Raw genomic sequence first — 14,650 nt, forward strand, 5'->3', positions numbered from 1 at the left:
TGCTCAGTGACCTAGGAGATCAGAGGACGGGAAAGGTCACTGAGGGCTGGGAATGTCAAAAGCCTGTATTTTCAATAAGTTCTTAAAATGATAGCATGTTAGAAAGCTGTTATAATTGCTGCTAATTTGTAATTTTAAAGTGTTGACATGATTCACCATTGCTTTCCAACCAGTAGCTGTTCAAAAGGACATACAGTTGAAGGTAAAAGGAGATATTTCTTTATGATCTCCAGAGATTTGTATTGAGGGGAAAAAAGACATACTTTCTTGTTGAATAATAGACCAATAATTGAGCATATTTTGCATGGGGAATACTAAATTGAGTGAACAGGAATTCAAACCTCAGGCTGTGATTTTGGTATAAATTTTTGTTTCTAATAAACCATTTTCTTCCTGCTAAATAAGCTTAAAGTTTTGGGAATAAGTCAGCTCAAAAAACTTTTTTTTTATTTTCTAATATCTATTTTCACAATTTATTTTTCTTTTAAGAAAAGTGGACTAAAAGTGCAAGTCACATTCCCAAGGCAATGAGAATTTTTTAGCTCTAAAAATGGTGTGTGTGGCAGGGAGAACATTTAGCATCCTTTAAAATTGAGACATCTGAACAGCAACTTATCTTTTGAAATCACCAGATCTCAAGTGTGCTTTGCACTCTTGGTCTTAAAATGCGTTTCATTTTCTAGTTTGGCAAACATTCCAGTCTCCTTACATTTGCTACCTTTTCCGTCTCTGCAACACAGGCAGTCTGAGCTAAATTAGGTTTGTTATAATGAAGTTTTGAAGTTTAAACTGCTAAAACAGAGGCATGTCCCTAACTTTATACAAGTTTAGAGAATCGTAGTAAGCATTATTTTTTTCTCCATACTTGTCTGCATTCAGGGTCTTCCCAAGAAATGTCAGTTAATTCCCCTATTCGAAAAAGAGGGACTTTTTCGTAACAGTTGTACAACCAGGCTAAAGAGCACACCCTTGTCTTTCCTGAAGGGGAGGCAACCTGCAGTAATATGAGGTAATTAAATTTAGCCTTAGAAATGTCTTTGAAACGTTCTAATCAAGACTTTCAGCTTTCCGATTGTGTGCGCTTTATTTTTCAATTCTTGCTAGTCCCGGTTTTGCATTTCTAATGACAGTGAACTGACAACGCGTGAAAGCGGTCTGAGGAGCAAAACAAAGCCAGCAAGCCTGCTTCTGGTGTGCCAAGATTAATCAATATTCCAGAAACCTCGCGGTTTCCCCCTCCTCCCCTGTGCGGTTTCCATTCCCCGCTCCTCCTTTCCCGGGTACAGACTCCTCCCCTTTTCTTAAGTTGCCCTGATAGTAACTTGCAGTCTCAGAGCACATGCACACTGTCAGGGCTAGCCTGCCTGCTTACGCGCGCTGCGGATTGTTGCTCTGTTGTACCTGCTGGGGAATTCACCTCGTCACTGCTTGCTATCTTTCACCCCTTACAAAATCAGAAAAGGTAAGTGTCACATTCTGTGTTCCTGCTGGGTTTAATTTCTCCTTTCACTTCTCTGCCGATCTATTTTGCCTTCCAAGCAGAGGAGTAGCCTGAATCAAGGCTAGCCATTTTGGTAGATAAAGTCCATGTTAGTCATCTCACGTCGTGAGAGTGTGGTGTCTATTTATGCCGGGTCCTCTGCTAATTTGGAGTTGAGTCATTCGGGGTGGATTGGGGGCAGACTGTGGCGCGAGATCTAGAAAAGGATCAAAGTTGAGCGGATCTGCTTAAAAGTGACTGGTAAGAGAAATCAGAGCTATTAGTTAAAAAAAAAAAAAAAAAAAAAAAAGTCTGGTCTCTCCTACTTCCCAGTCTTCATTTCTCGCTAAGCATTTAATCCGGTGTGACGTCTTAAACAAATTATAAGTCTTAATATCACTGACCCCAACTTGCAATTATATTTAAAAGGCAAACTGTTAAGTCTTTTTTTTCTTCCTGCACTGGGATTTGCTAAAAGCTTGCGAGGAGTCATTTGCGAGGAGTCCTTTGGTTTCCAGTTACCTCCCCCACAGGCGCACACGCTGGCTGCTTGCGTTGGCAGCGACACACAACCAGGGTACGGCTGGTTTTCACTCGGATTGATTATGGGAAGGGCTATGGATTAGAACTCCTGTAAAGCACCAGGAGGAATCCCTTGATTTTTCAGAACAGCTGATTTCCACCAGGAAAGAGATTTACTGAAATGTAGTTAAATAGCGTGAGTGGTTTAAAGAAACCAGAAACCACACGCTGTAATGTTTGGAATGAAAATTGGTTTCATCTCCTCATCTGTTCTAGAAATCCTAAATCTTAAAATGCTAAAAAGTCAGCGATGGTTTCCTTGGAAGACTCCAGCATGTGTGTCACAAAGAAAAACGCTACTTCAGACGTCTACTTGTGATAAAAAAAAGAAGCTGAATTGTGATTTCAGATGATTTATAGATGTGCCCAGAGCACTTTGCTTATTTCATGGAAAAAAAATGAAAAAATTACCCTGTAAAATAGTCACATGTATTTCCCGTGTACTGTGGGCACTTGTGTTCTTTTTATGACCATATTTACTAGTAGATATTATTATTTTTTAATGAAGAAAATAGCTGGTTACTTCACTACATATAATAGAGAAACTTCCACCTATCAATATCTTAATTATTTTTATTGACCTGGTTGTGCCTTCAATCATGTATACAGCATAATTTGTCAAGTAATGATTGAGTACTTTCTGTGCATTCAGTTCAATTGGACATTTATTGAGTGTGTACGTTGTGCAAGGCATGGGCTGGGTTCTGCGGGGGATAGGGGATAGGGGTTCTCAGTCAGATCCAGCTCTGAAGAACCCTTTCATAGCCTCATTGGAGAGGGAAGGATGGATTTTTAAAAAGAAAATAGAACATAAGTTCTGCATATATATCCCGAATTTATGCACATTTCCCACACGTGGTCCACTAAAATATGCACACTGCAGCCTTGAAGTCTGGTATTGTGACTCTCCAGTCCTTGATTCCTGCTGAGATTATGCAATTTGCCAAGAGCTTGCCTGGTGTAGAGCAGCACTGATTTCTCACCCCTGGAGGCTATAACTCATGTCTCTTTTTCTCCCATTCTAGCTGTGTTTTCTAATACCAAAGAGGAGGTTTGGCTTTCTGTGGGTGATTCCCAGACACTGAAGTGCAAAGAAGAGACACTCCTAGAAAAGTAAAATATGACTAAAAGCAATGGAGAAGAGCCCAAGATGGGGGGCAGGATGGAGAGATTCCAGCAGGGAGTCCGTAAACGCACACTTTTGGCCAAGAAGAAAGTGCAGAACATTACAAAGGAGGATGTTAAAAGTTACCTGTTTCGGAATGCTTTTGTGCTACTCACTGTCACCGCTGTCATTGTGGGTGAGTCATTTGATTAAAAACAAACAAACCTGTATCTTGTTTCTCTGGGGCATCTGGCTGCCCGGGGAATATTATCAGATGAACTAGTTGTATCAAAATGATAGCCTAGGCTTTCCTCTGAGCTTGATGATTTTTCTCCACAAAAATGACTGTCTGGGCATGTTTGGAAGAATATATCATAAACACATCATTAGGCATCATTAAGCATTATGCAAATCAATTGTGTGAGAAAAAAATAAATACAATATTTTCCTATTTCATATAAGGAGAAAGAAGCGATAATTTCATCATTAGGCATGACAAAGCAAGCATGCTAGATTTGGCCAAAATGTAATTATATACAATGTCAGTTCCACTTAAAACTAATTTATACAATTAGTACACCTAAAATGAGATGTTGGTTCCAAATATAATTATATTCTAACTGATGCTGACTTGAAGCTAAGTATCAAGACTTAGACACAGAGGCCGAATCCTTTATATGTTTGCACTCTGTCACCCAGCAACTGGGAAAGGTAGATTGGGGAAAATGTTAACACAGATCTCTTTCATTCATTGCTTTGCAGAGCCTGCCATAACCAGCTATACCTTTTTTTGAGTCATTTCCATCTCTTACTAATTTAGCAGGGTTGACAGCAATCTGTACTAATAAAATATTACTGTTTTGTTTATTGATCTTAAAAGTTATCGTTTATTACTTATGGGTGGCATTGGTCCTACTTTAAAATATAGCTGAAAAAACCTACTTATTTGGAATTTTTGACCAAACCAATACAGAAATCCTTAGGTTGACAAACATACAAGCCAAAGGCAGGTTGTAAAAATGCTCTAACTTAACCTACCAATTTGCCACCAAAAAAGAGCATTCAGTACAGTTTTAATCTCTACTTTGGAGTTTGCCAAGATTTCCATCAACTTTAAAGAGGTAATGATTTAATAAAGATTAAGAAAATTCTGTAGTGTGTAAATATAATTATAACATTTTTCAAGGAAATTGAATTCTTAAATTGTAGACAAATGAAATATAGCAGGAGAGTGTGTCAGAAGACTTCAGATACCTCCCATTTTAACATGATTCTCTTCCATTAGTAATCACTGGTGATAAATGATGGTTCAATTAATTTTAGAGATATTCAAAGAGAACATAGCCTAACTGACCCAGAGAAGTAATGGCTTTCCACAGTAGGTTTCCAGGCTTGAACATTTTCCTGGATGAAGTATTTCAGTCCCACATCATCGTCCTGGAAGTCAATGCAGAATGCAGTCTGCTTGCCTCAGTTTTCACTCTGAATCAAAGTCATTGCCAAGCCAAGAAATAGCTGCATAGTAATAATTGCAAACATTTGTATAGTACTATTCCAGCTACTCTGTAGGAGTTTTGTTTATATCGGCTCACTTAATCCTCAAACAAGCCTATGAAGCGAGTGGGAATGTATGATTACTATGATCTTCCTCATTTTGTAGATGAAACTGACTGTGGAGACATCAAGCAATTTGCCCAAAGTCACAACACTAGCAAACTCTGGAGCTGGAAGTCAAATTCAGTCTAGTGTCAGAGGCCATTCTCTTAACCACTCTATTCTTCCTCTGCTCTAATGCTAGTTGACATCTTCTAAGAGATGTCAGGAAGAGAAATACCCTCATAAGTTAATGAAGGCCAGTTAGCTAGCAATGCTAGATGCATTCACATAGCATTGTCATTTAACTGTATGATTTACCCAGTTAAACTCAACATAAAACTTACAGTTCTCCTATAGACCGTTAAGCCACATCCTTCTCATTCATTTAACAAATACTCATTTATAATTCATGATCCTGTACATATAATAAATAGAGCTCAGTTATACTGGAGTATATTTGAAAAAGACGGAGAAACACCATTCAAAATGGTGTTGTAAACACCAGAAGAGTTGAATTTCTAAGACAGAAATGTTTCATTCAAGAACAGAGGAATGGAAAGTCATAAAACTTAAACATGGAAGACAGATTGATGGAGAAGGAAGTTCCTAAGTGACTAGTACAAAGCAATAACATCTCTAATAAAAGGAAGATAATGCCAGTATTTAAAAGTCTGTTTTTCTCTAGGAGTTCTGGGATCATTCCTTACCCAATGAGGGCTTTCCTAAGATTTGTGAGAACTGCAATAAGAGTTGGCTGAGCTAGGGTAGATAAGTTGGCCGGGTGCCCTCATGGTTGGCTTTACTAATGGAAACTGAGGAGGCAGAAGCAGCAAGAAGAAGGCACTAACAAAGAAACACATAAAAAGAGCTCATTGACAGTCCAAGAGACCACTGAGTCTACATCAAAGACTTGGAATAGCAAATAGACAACTTAGGAGCAAACAGATTTAGGAGAGAAGGAAGAACCCTTCAGTTATCTGTTAGTGTGTCTTCCACTGAGGGCTCAGTGGATATAAAGGCTCCATTTAGCTTGTCACTGGGTTCCATGTCTACCAGTCTTAAGAGAGAGGAAAAGAATGTGTCTGTACACCAACTCTTAATTTATTTGCAGTAGCATAAGAAAAAGCAAGAAATATGCTAGCAAGGATGGAGATAATTATTTTCCCCAAAGATGAGATGAGAAGAGCTATATTTATTACCTAGTTTTCAAATTCCTAGGTTTTTATTGCTTTTAGTGAAAAAAAAAAATCATTGGGAAAACCTGTGTACTGGGTTGAATCTTTGGTTCAGTCTGTTTTTTTCTGCCTTTTTGAAATAAAATGTATATGATTTAATGTGTGGAAGTGGAAACTAGAAAAATATTATGATAAAGACATGTGAATCCATATATTCAAAATAAAGTAGAAATTATAAATATTTTGATATCAATTCATCTGCAAGCATAAGCATAGAACCATTGGTACAATTTTATGTAATTTCTACTGTCATTTCTAAGCAACGTCAAAGTCTGAATATGCCATGCCATGACAAAAGCTCGTGTAACAAGAGCGGTTAGCAATCTGAGAGAACACAGTGCCAAGTTCCACATCCCTTAGAGGGCCCATCATGAAAGCATTAGGTAATGGTCTGCCAGGGCTGTTGTGGACATCTGTCTGACAAAAACCACACTGGGAAGAGTGGTTATTGTCTTTCTTCCTCCAGAAAGCAGTTTCTCCCTTCAGACTATGGTAAGTTGCGTTAGAGTGACCTCAGACATCTCGCTGAAAGAAAGGAAAAGTCCTTTGTCATGTTCAAGTCACAGAACACTGACTCTTTCCATGGCTAGGGAATGAATTACACAATAAAAGTGAGATCTCAGGCCAAACAATAGAAAGAAATGGGTCATAAGATCAGCTGCAAGGTGGGGAGATATTTATAAATAGGAATGCACAGAATTGAGTGGTGGTTTTACCTGAAGGCATTCACAAACACAGTAAACTAGCAGCTTTCTCTGATGTTGGTCTTGGTGCGTGCGCACGCGCGCGCACACACACACACACACACAGAGTTTACATTTGAGTTATCCTTTTTCTGATGTTCTCCTTGCGCAGTTTACATTTGAGTTCTCCTTTCTCTGATATTGGTCTTCACACACACACACACACACACAGACACACACACACACACACTCTCACAGAGTTTACATTTGAGTTCTCCTTTATATGGATTTGAAAGAAATTGGTGACTTCTCAGGAAAGAAATCACACTGGCTAAATTTTTATAAAGCATTTCCCTCTGTTCTCTAATACTCTGGCTATGAATTTAAATTGCACTAAAATTCAGTGCAATTCTGTACTATCTCTAGACGGATATACAAGAAACTGGTCAGCATGGCTGCCTGTTGGGATAGGAGCTAGGTGTCTAGAGAATGGGGTGGAAGGAATACTACTTTCCTTTGAGTAAGTTTTTGTATTATTTGATTTTTCCCCTTATTTTTATATTATCTACTGATAGCTATTATCTACTAAGTAAATAAGATAAATTATTTATTTAAAAAAATTCAATGCTATTCAATTTAACAAATATGTTAAATTGTTATGTATGCCGGGCGCGGTGGCTCAAGCCTGTAATCCCAGCACTTTGGGAGGCCGAGGCGGGCGGATCACGAGGTCAGGAAATCGAGACCATCCTGGCTAACACGGTGAAACCCCGTCTCTACTAAAAATACAAAAAGAAATTAGTCGGGCGTGGTGGCGGGCGCCTGTAGTCCCAGCTACTCCGGAGGCTGAGGCAGGAGAATGGCGTGAACCCGGGAGGCGGAGCTTGCAGTGAGCCGAGATCGCGCCACTGCACTCCAGCCTGGGCGACAGAGCGAGACTCCGTCTCAAAAAAAAAAAAAAAAAAAAAAAAAAAAATTGTTATGTATCTTAGATGTTATGTATCTTGCCCTGTGCTATGCTATGGGGATCCCCTGTTCTCAGGGTAATTTCATAGGAGACATGGATGAAAAAGAAGATGAGAAAGGAATATCCAAGGATCAGAGGTGGTAATAGAGAAGTTTCTAATTAGCTGTAAAAAAAATTTTAATGAGATCATATTATGCATACTGTTCTACATAATATGGCATTTTTCTGTGTTGGGACTTTAGAGGTTCCATTTCCTTTTAATAACCACATTAGGAGTCCTAGATGTGCCATCTGAAGAAAAAAAAAAAGAGTGTGGCTTCTGATGAAGGTAGATCTGGATCCATGTGCCAGCTTTATTATTTAATAGCTGTGTGATCCAAAAGGAGGCATCTCTGAGCCTCAGTTTCCTGTAGCTATATTTTTGCTATAGTTATAATATGTGTTGCTAACAATAATAGAGGCTGGGTGCAGTGACTCACGCCTGTAATCCCAATACTTGGGGAGGCCAAGGTGGGAGGATCTCTTGAGCCCAGTAGTTTGAGACCAGCCTGGGCAACATAGTGGGACCCCATCTTAAAAAAAAAAAAAGAAAGAAAGAAAACAAATAGTCTTGTTGATGTTCACTATTTTGGGCTGGGCAAGGTGGCTCACACCTATAATCCCATCACTTTGGTAGGCCAAGGAGGGAGGATCACTTGAGCCAGGAGTTCAAGATCAATCTGGGCAACATAGTAAGATCTCATCTCTGCAAAAACATTTTTAAAAAAATTATCCAGGTGCACATGTCTGTAGTCCCAGCTACTCGGGGGCTAAAGTGGGAGGAGGATTGCTTAAGCTCTTTATCGCTGCAGTGAGGCTGCAGTGAGCCATGTTCATGCCATTGCACTCCAGCCTGGATGACAGAGTGAGACCCTGTCTCCAAAAAAGAAAATAATAATAATAACGATAATAGCTAACACTCACAATGTATGGAAAGCACAGTTGTATTTAAGTATGTTAACTTTATTTAATTCTCACAACAACCCAGAGAGGGAGGTAATTTTATTACTCTCATTGTACAGATGAAAAAACTGAAGCCCAAATCCTTATCACACAGCTGATGAATACTGAGTGGGATTCAAATCCTCCATTCTGGCTCCAGGTGCTCATTCACCACACTGTTCTGGGTGCTAGAACACCCATTCTGGCTTTACTCCAGCAATTCGCTGAGGGTCTGCCTGAGGTAGCAACGGAAGAGATGAAAAAGAGAGGTTGAACTGAAAGACCACTGGTGAGACTTGGCGATTGATTCAATGAGAGAAGGTGGACTGCAGACCGATGGCACGATTTCTGGCTTAGGTGGCAGAGTGGCTGATGGCGCCACTGTTGAAGGTAGGATACAGGAGAAAGATTGGGGCCTTGGGAGTGCACGAGGATAAGTTCAGTTTGGACCTGTTGAGTTTGTGGGGCGGGATGCCACTGAGGTGGATATACAATGGAAGAAGCTTGTTGCAAATCAAGATTTACAAGGTATTCCTACAATCTCCAAATTGAACGAAGACAGTCTGTCTTTGGAGTTCAAGTGAATAAGGATCAGTGAATTGGGCTATCCTACTGCAAAAGTGAGTCTACTCTGTAAGTGAGTCTATTCTCAGAACAGTTTCCATAACTCTAGGGCCCTCTCCTTCATGCTTAAAAGCACTAATCTTTCAGAAATGCTATAGTGATTTCCGGATGTAACTGGCCAAGTCCGTTAGGTCAGCCAAGCAGGTTAATCATATGGTTTGCTATCGGCTGCTGAACTGAACTGACAGGTAGTGGGACCACACCAGTCAACTGCTTGAGTTCGTGAAGCAGGCACAGTTGGGCACGCACACCTCTCAATTTCCTGAAACCCTGATAGCGGGGCATTTCCACACTGATTGAACAACAGCAATCCAAAGAACGATGGACAGATATCTGGGTTCCAGGAAGTGTTTCTTCAACACTTCCTGGAAATGAGCAGGGAGAGAGGAGCTTCAGGAAGCTGGGGGGAGGGTGATCCTGAGTCTCCTGGTGTTACCAGAGCTCAGCTGTGCTTTCACTAAGCAGAGACTGGGAGGCAAGGAGGAGGAAGCTGAGGATTTGCAGAGTTTTGCTCTGGAGAAGCCACACTGGGATAGGGTATAAGAACTAGGGTCTGATTTATCTGTGCTTTGTCTTCTCCCCTGGGAAGAAAAAATACAGAAAAATTGTCAGGGCTAGTGATGACACATGTGCTGCCCACAGCACATGCATCCTAGCCCTCTCCCGCCTTCTCCAAAAGCACTGCAGGAGCTGCCTCCTACTGTGAGGGTATAGCCCAGTAAGGTATAGTGGAGATCAGAGCCATGTGCTCTGGAGTCAGACAGCCGAGGTTTATGTCCAGTTCTGGAACTGAGCCTCTGTTTCTTCATGTATAAAATAGAATAATTATAAAAACTGTCGCCAAGATTTATATCTCAGTTCTGCTCTGTACAAGCCATGTCACCTTAAATGATTTCCCTAAGTGCTTGCCAGTAAAGTGTTCATAGACATTGTAAACCCTACGTCTTTTATTTACATCTCTGATACGGCTTTGAGCTGTCATATGCACTGATTTGATGATGCTGATCTTCCAGAGAGCTATAAGACCCTGGCATTTGGGGAGGCTGTGGGGCAGAGATGAGAGAAGATACTCACCTGGTTTGGGTTTAGAAGTGGCTTCCATTTCCTTAGCTAGAGAAGAGAGCCAAGAGAGTTGTAGGAAGAGCCTTAATAGTTGTAAAGGGCTTTTAGATGCAGAAATGAAAGCCTCAGGGTAAGTGATACCATCATTATCTGTCCCTTACCAATCTGGCCTCCTGAGCAGAACCAGAAAGTAATCCCCAGGCAGCCGTTATCACAGTACACTCCTCAGTGGAGGGGGCGCCTGAGAGCAGACGCCTCTCTCGGGAAAACGGAGAGGTGCTAAGAAATGTTTTAATAAGTATTGTAGTACACTCAATAGTGAATTTTTTGTTCATACGCCTCGGGGCCAATCTGAGTGTTCACCACCTCCCTGGTTTCTTCTTTCCTCCACCCCTTTGGTGCCTACTGCCCATTAACTGCCACTCTGATCAGAGTGGGGGCTGGCTGGAACCCTGAGAAAACTGTGGCTGGTTTCCAAGAGAGTTGGGAAAGGTGGTTTTGAAGCAGTGGGTAGAAAACTTAATGTTGTTCTAAGCATATCTCTGGATTCTATTTTGCTCTTTTTCTTCTTGTCAATTCAGATATTGAGGAAACAGAGCAAATAATTTCAAATTTCTCTTTCAAGTAGGTCATCAAATAAGCAAGTGTGTTCAGAACAATTAACCTGCAGTAATAATACCTTTCATTTTTGTGGTGTTACAGTTTACAAAGCACTTTCTGTTGCACTCTCTGTAGCATGTAAGCTACAGCCAGGCCACCCTCCTTCTGATTTGTAGCTGCAAATGTCTGGGATGCAGCTAAGAAAGCATTGAGAGCCTAAAGGTCCTGGGTACAGGCCCGACTCTACCATCAACTAACTTGATTTATGATGTAAGACAAATCTCTGGGTGTCATTTTCTCATCAGCAAAGTAAGTTTGGACTAATGTCTGCTTCCAACTCCAAAATCCTATCTTTTTAAGTCTAGTTTATCTTCCTCTAAAGTATCTGAATATATGGAATAATAAGCAGAGATGTTTTGCTTTATTTTGTTTTCTTTTGTTTTGTTTTATTTCCAGGGCATGACACTGTACCTTGCTTGAATCTTTTTCCTGGATAACCCATTCTGGCTGGTCTCTCCAGTCTAACAAATAGCCCCCTTCTCTCCCTTTGACCTCTTGAGGGCCCCTGGCTCTGGGTCTGATAATCAGTGTTTCCTAGCCAGTGTTTGAGAACACAGTGAGGGCACACTTTGCAGGAGCTCCTTCTGTCCTTCAGTCTCTGCCCATCTCTCATGAATTAGGGGAAGAAAACCATAGGCTTTTGTTTTCGCTATGGAATAAATAAGATTGTGAAGAGCCTAACTTGTTTAGAGGAGGCAACCAGAGTTTAAGCACTGTCTTTTGCAAGCTGTACGTTCCAGGTACTTGATATTTATGGAACACTAGGATACTATCATTCATCAAGTATTTGCTGGCAGCTAGGTGAGCTGCATCATTGCTGGGAGCTGAGAAAACACACAGAGCGCTTCAGTGCACAAGTTTAGCAACTGTACTCACTGAGTATAAAAATGATGAATTTTGGCTGCGTGCAGTGGCTCACGCCTGTAATCCCAGCACTTTGGGAGGCCGAGGTGGGTGGATCATGAGGTCAGGAGTTCAAGACAAGCCTGGCCAAGATGGTGAAACCCAGTCTCTACTAAAAATGCAAAAATTAGCCAGGCATGGTGGCGGATACCTGTAATCCCAGCTACTCGGGAGGCTGAGGCAGAGAATTGCTTGAACCCGGAAGGTGGAGGTTGCAGTGAGCCAAGATCACGCCACTGCACTCCAGCCTAGGTAACAGATCGAGACTGCATCTAGAAAAAAAAGATGAGTTTTGTGTCAAGCTTCAGTGCTATCAAGATTGCCTAGAGCTTATTCCCTAGGCCAAGAATATTCACATCACTATGCCCTATCAAGAGATAGGCTCAAGAGAGTTTGAAACCAAAAAGAGAAAGATAAAAGGCGCAAAAAGGTTTAGATAAAGGAAGATATACCCTGGATGAATTAAGGGAGGGCGCTCCCTTTTTCCCTTTGTATAACTTATCAATGATTGGAGGGTAGATTTAAGAGCAGCGAATTGAAAGGCACAACCAAGTTTTGAATTTCAAGACGGGGTTTCTGTCTCCAGAGAGGGCAACTCCATTCTTCTTGTCCTCAGGCTTCTCCAGTTCTCCAACGATGATTCCAGGCTACAAACTGCTGCTGCTTCACAGAGAGAAGACAGCAGGCTGTTAGTGAGAGGCTTCTTATTCAGAACCTTGTATGAGGCTCATTTATCCCTAATGAGAGTAGGGAGAAAAATACACCCTGCAAAGATGGTGCCTTCTTTTATACCCATTGCATTACTTGAAATTTCATCTTTCAAGCAAATGAAACAAAAGCCCGGGTTTCTTGTGCTTGTCTAGAAGCTTGCTGGTGTCTTCAGCTACTTGATGAATGTGAAGAGAAACATCAAGAAGGAAATTATTAGTCTACCAAGAAACTTCTTGTGAAAAAAGTAGTCATGCTTTTATTTATTTATTTATTTATTTATTTATTTATTTATTTTTGTTTTCTTAGATTTACTGTCTTAGGGCAAATGAAGTCGTTCATAAGCAAACCTGAGATTCAGCAGACTTTTCAGGGCTTTGTAAGTTCTGACATTGCAATGCTTTCCACGAGATGATGGATGACGAGAAGCTTGTCATCTTTGCAGAGCTGTTTCAGTTTTCTCATTCTTGCAACTTCAAGGGCTACTAATTGGTTGAAGCAGCACATGAGCCTATAATGATTGAGTTCAAAGTTTTTTCAGGTTCGCTTCCTTGTCTCCAAAAAAAAAGAAAGCGGTTTGGTCAGAAAGTGATCTACTCACTATAAATCTGAGCACAGTGAGTGACTTTCCTCTCCATGGCCTAAACTAAGTAAATTCTTCATTAAAGCAAATTAAAGCAGGATTGAGGAGAAATCAACCCAGACTCAAAGCGACATTTTAGAAAGATGCAGGCATCCAGCAGAAATATTGCAGAAAAGAATCCAGTAAGATTAAAAAAGAAAGAGGGAGAAACAGTTGTGGGCCTTTTTTTTTTTTTTTTTTTTGGCCTATTTTATTTTACTTATGTAGTAAATAAATTTACATAGTCCAAAATAAAAAAGTACAAAAGCTTGTAAAAAGAAAGTACCATACTGTCCCCTGTCCCCCAGGGTTCCCGTTTATCTTGTTATTCATTTCTCATATGCCCTTGGAGAAATGTTATGACTATAAAAATAAATATGTATTTATTCCTTTTTTAACTCTTTGTATACAAATAATAGCATGGTATACATAACCCACTTTTCACCTTGCTTTTTTCACTTTACAATATACCTTGGATATTATTCCTTAGCACGTAGAAAGGCCCCTCATTCTTGGGGCTACATCGTATGGGTATACTATAACTTATTTAAGCAATTAGCAATTGATGGACGCTTCGGTTGTTTCCAGTCTTTAGACATTTTTATTTAAAAACAGTGCAAGGAATGATCTTTCACCCATGTATCTGTGGATATACCTAGAAGTGAAATTGCTGGGTCTAAAGGTATACTCATTTGTAATGTTGATAAGTATTGCTAATTTGTACCCCATAGAATTTGTGATCATTTGCTCTCCCAAATTGTGGGATTTAAAAAAAGTTAGCCTCGGTACTGTATTGCCTCTGCCAAAGGTAAGCATGAGTGGACTTTGCAGTTTGTGTGGGTTACGCAGACAAATGGAGGAAACTAAGGAAATCAGCGCGTTGGAAAACTGTAATTTCAGGATTGAATTGAGTAGATGCAGGTATCTCCCTTCTTCTAAAGCCCAAATTTAATCCAGACACAACACCCAAAGCTTTCATTTGTATGTTACGTTCAACTTTTGAAGCACTTTCACGTCTCTTACCATCTATAATCTTCACAATAAACTGTGAAAAAGATGGACGAGGGTTTCAGTTTTTATCGCTCCCTCTAAGCCCTCGCCTCCTACCACCGATTTAACACAAGTTTAGAAAGTGAAACATTGAGCAATGTGTCAAGGGCACTTAGAAAAGAGATTGCCATTTGGCCGGGCGCGGTGGCTCAAGCCTGTAATCCCAGCACTTTGGGAGGCCGAGACGGGCGGATCACGAGGTCAGGAGATCGAGATCATCCTGACTAACCCGGTGAAACCCCATCTCTACTAAAAAATACAAAAAACTAGCCGGGCGAGGTGGCGGACGCCTGTAGTCCCAGCTACTCAGGAGGCTGAGGCAGGAGAATGGCGTGAACCCGGGAGGCAGAGCTTGCAGTGAGCTGAGATCCGGCCACTGCACTCCAGCCTGG

At 40.7% G+C, this 14,650-nt stretch overlaps 1 protein-coding gene across 1 annotated transcript in view; it reads left to right on the plus strand.

Annotated features, from left to right (window-relative positions):
* The first annotated feature begins 1,329 nt into the window (after nucleotides 1–1,329).
* The window catches only part of SLC1A3 (solute carrier family 1 member 3), an 84,200-nt gene continuing 70,879 nt past the window's right edge, over nucleotides 1,330–14,650 (plus strand). Inside the window, 2 exon segments of the mRNA NM_001266066.1 lie at nucleotides 1,330–1,462; nucleotides 3,088–3,363. Of these exon segments, the coding sequence (NP_001252995.1) occupies nucleotides 3,183–3,363 (181 nt within the window). The 5' untranslated portion in view covers nucleotides 1,330–1,462; nucleotides 3,088–3,182.

The sequence above is a fragment of the Macaca mulatta genome, chromosome 6 (assembly GCF_049350105.2).
Source record: "Macaca mulatta isolate MMU2019108-1 chromosome 6, T2T-MMU8v2.0, whole genome shotgun sequence".
NCBI classification, from domain to species: domain Eukaryota; kingdom Metazoa; phylum Chordata; class Mammalia; order Primates; family Cercopithecidae; genus Macaca; species Macaca mulatta.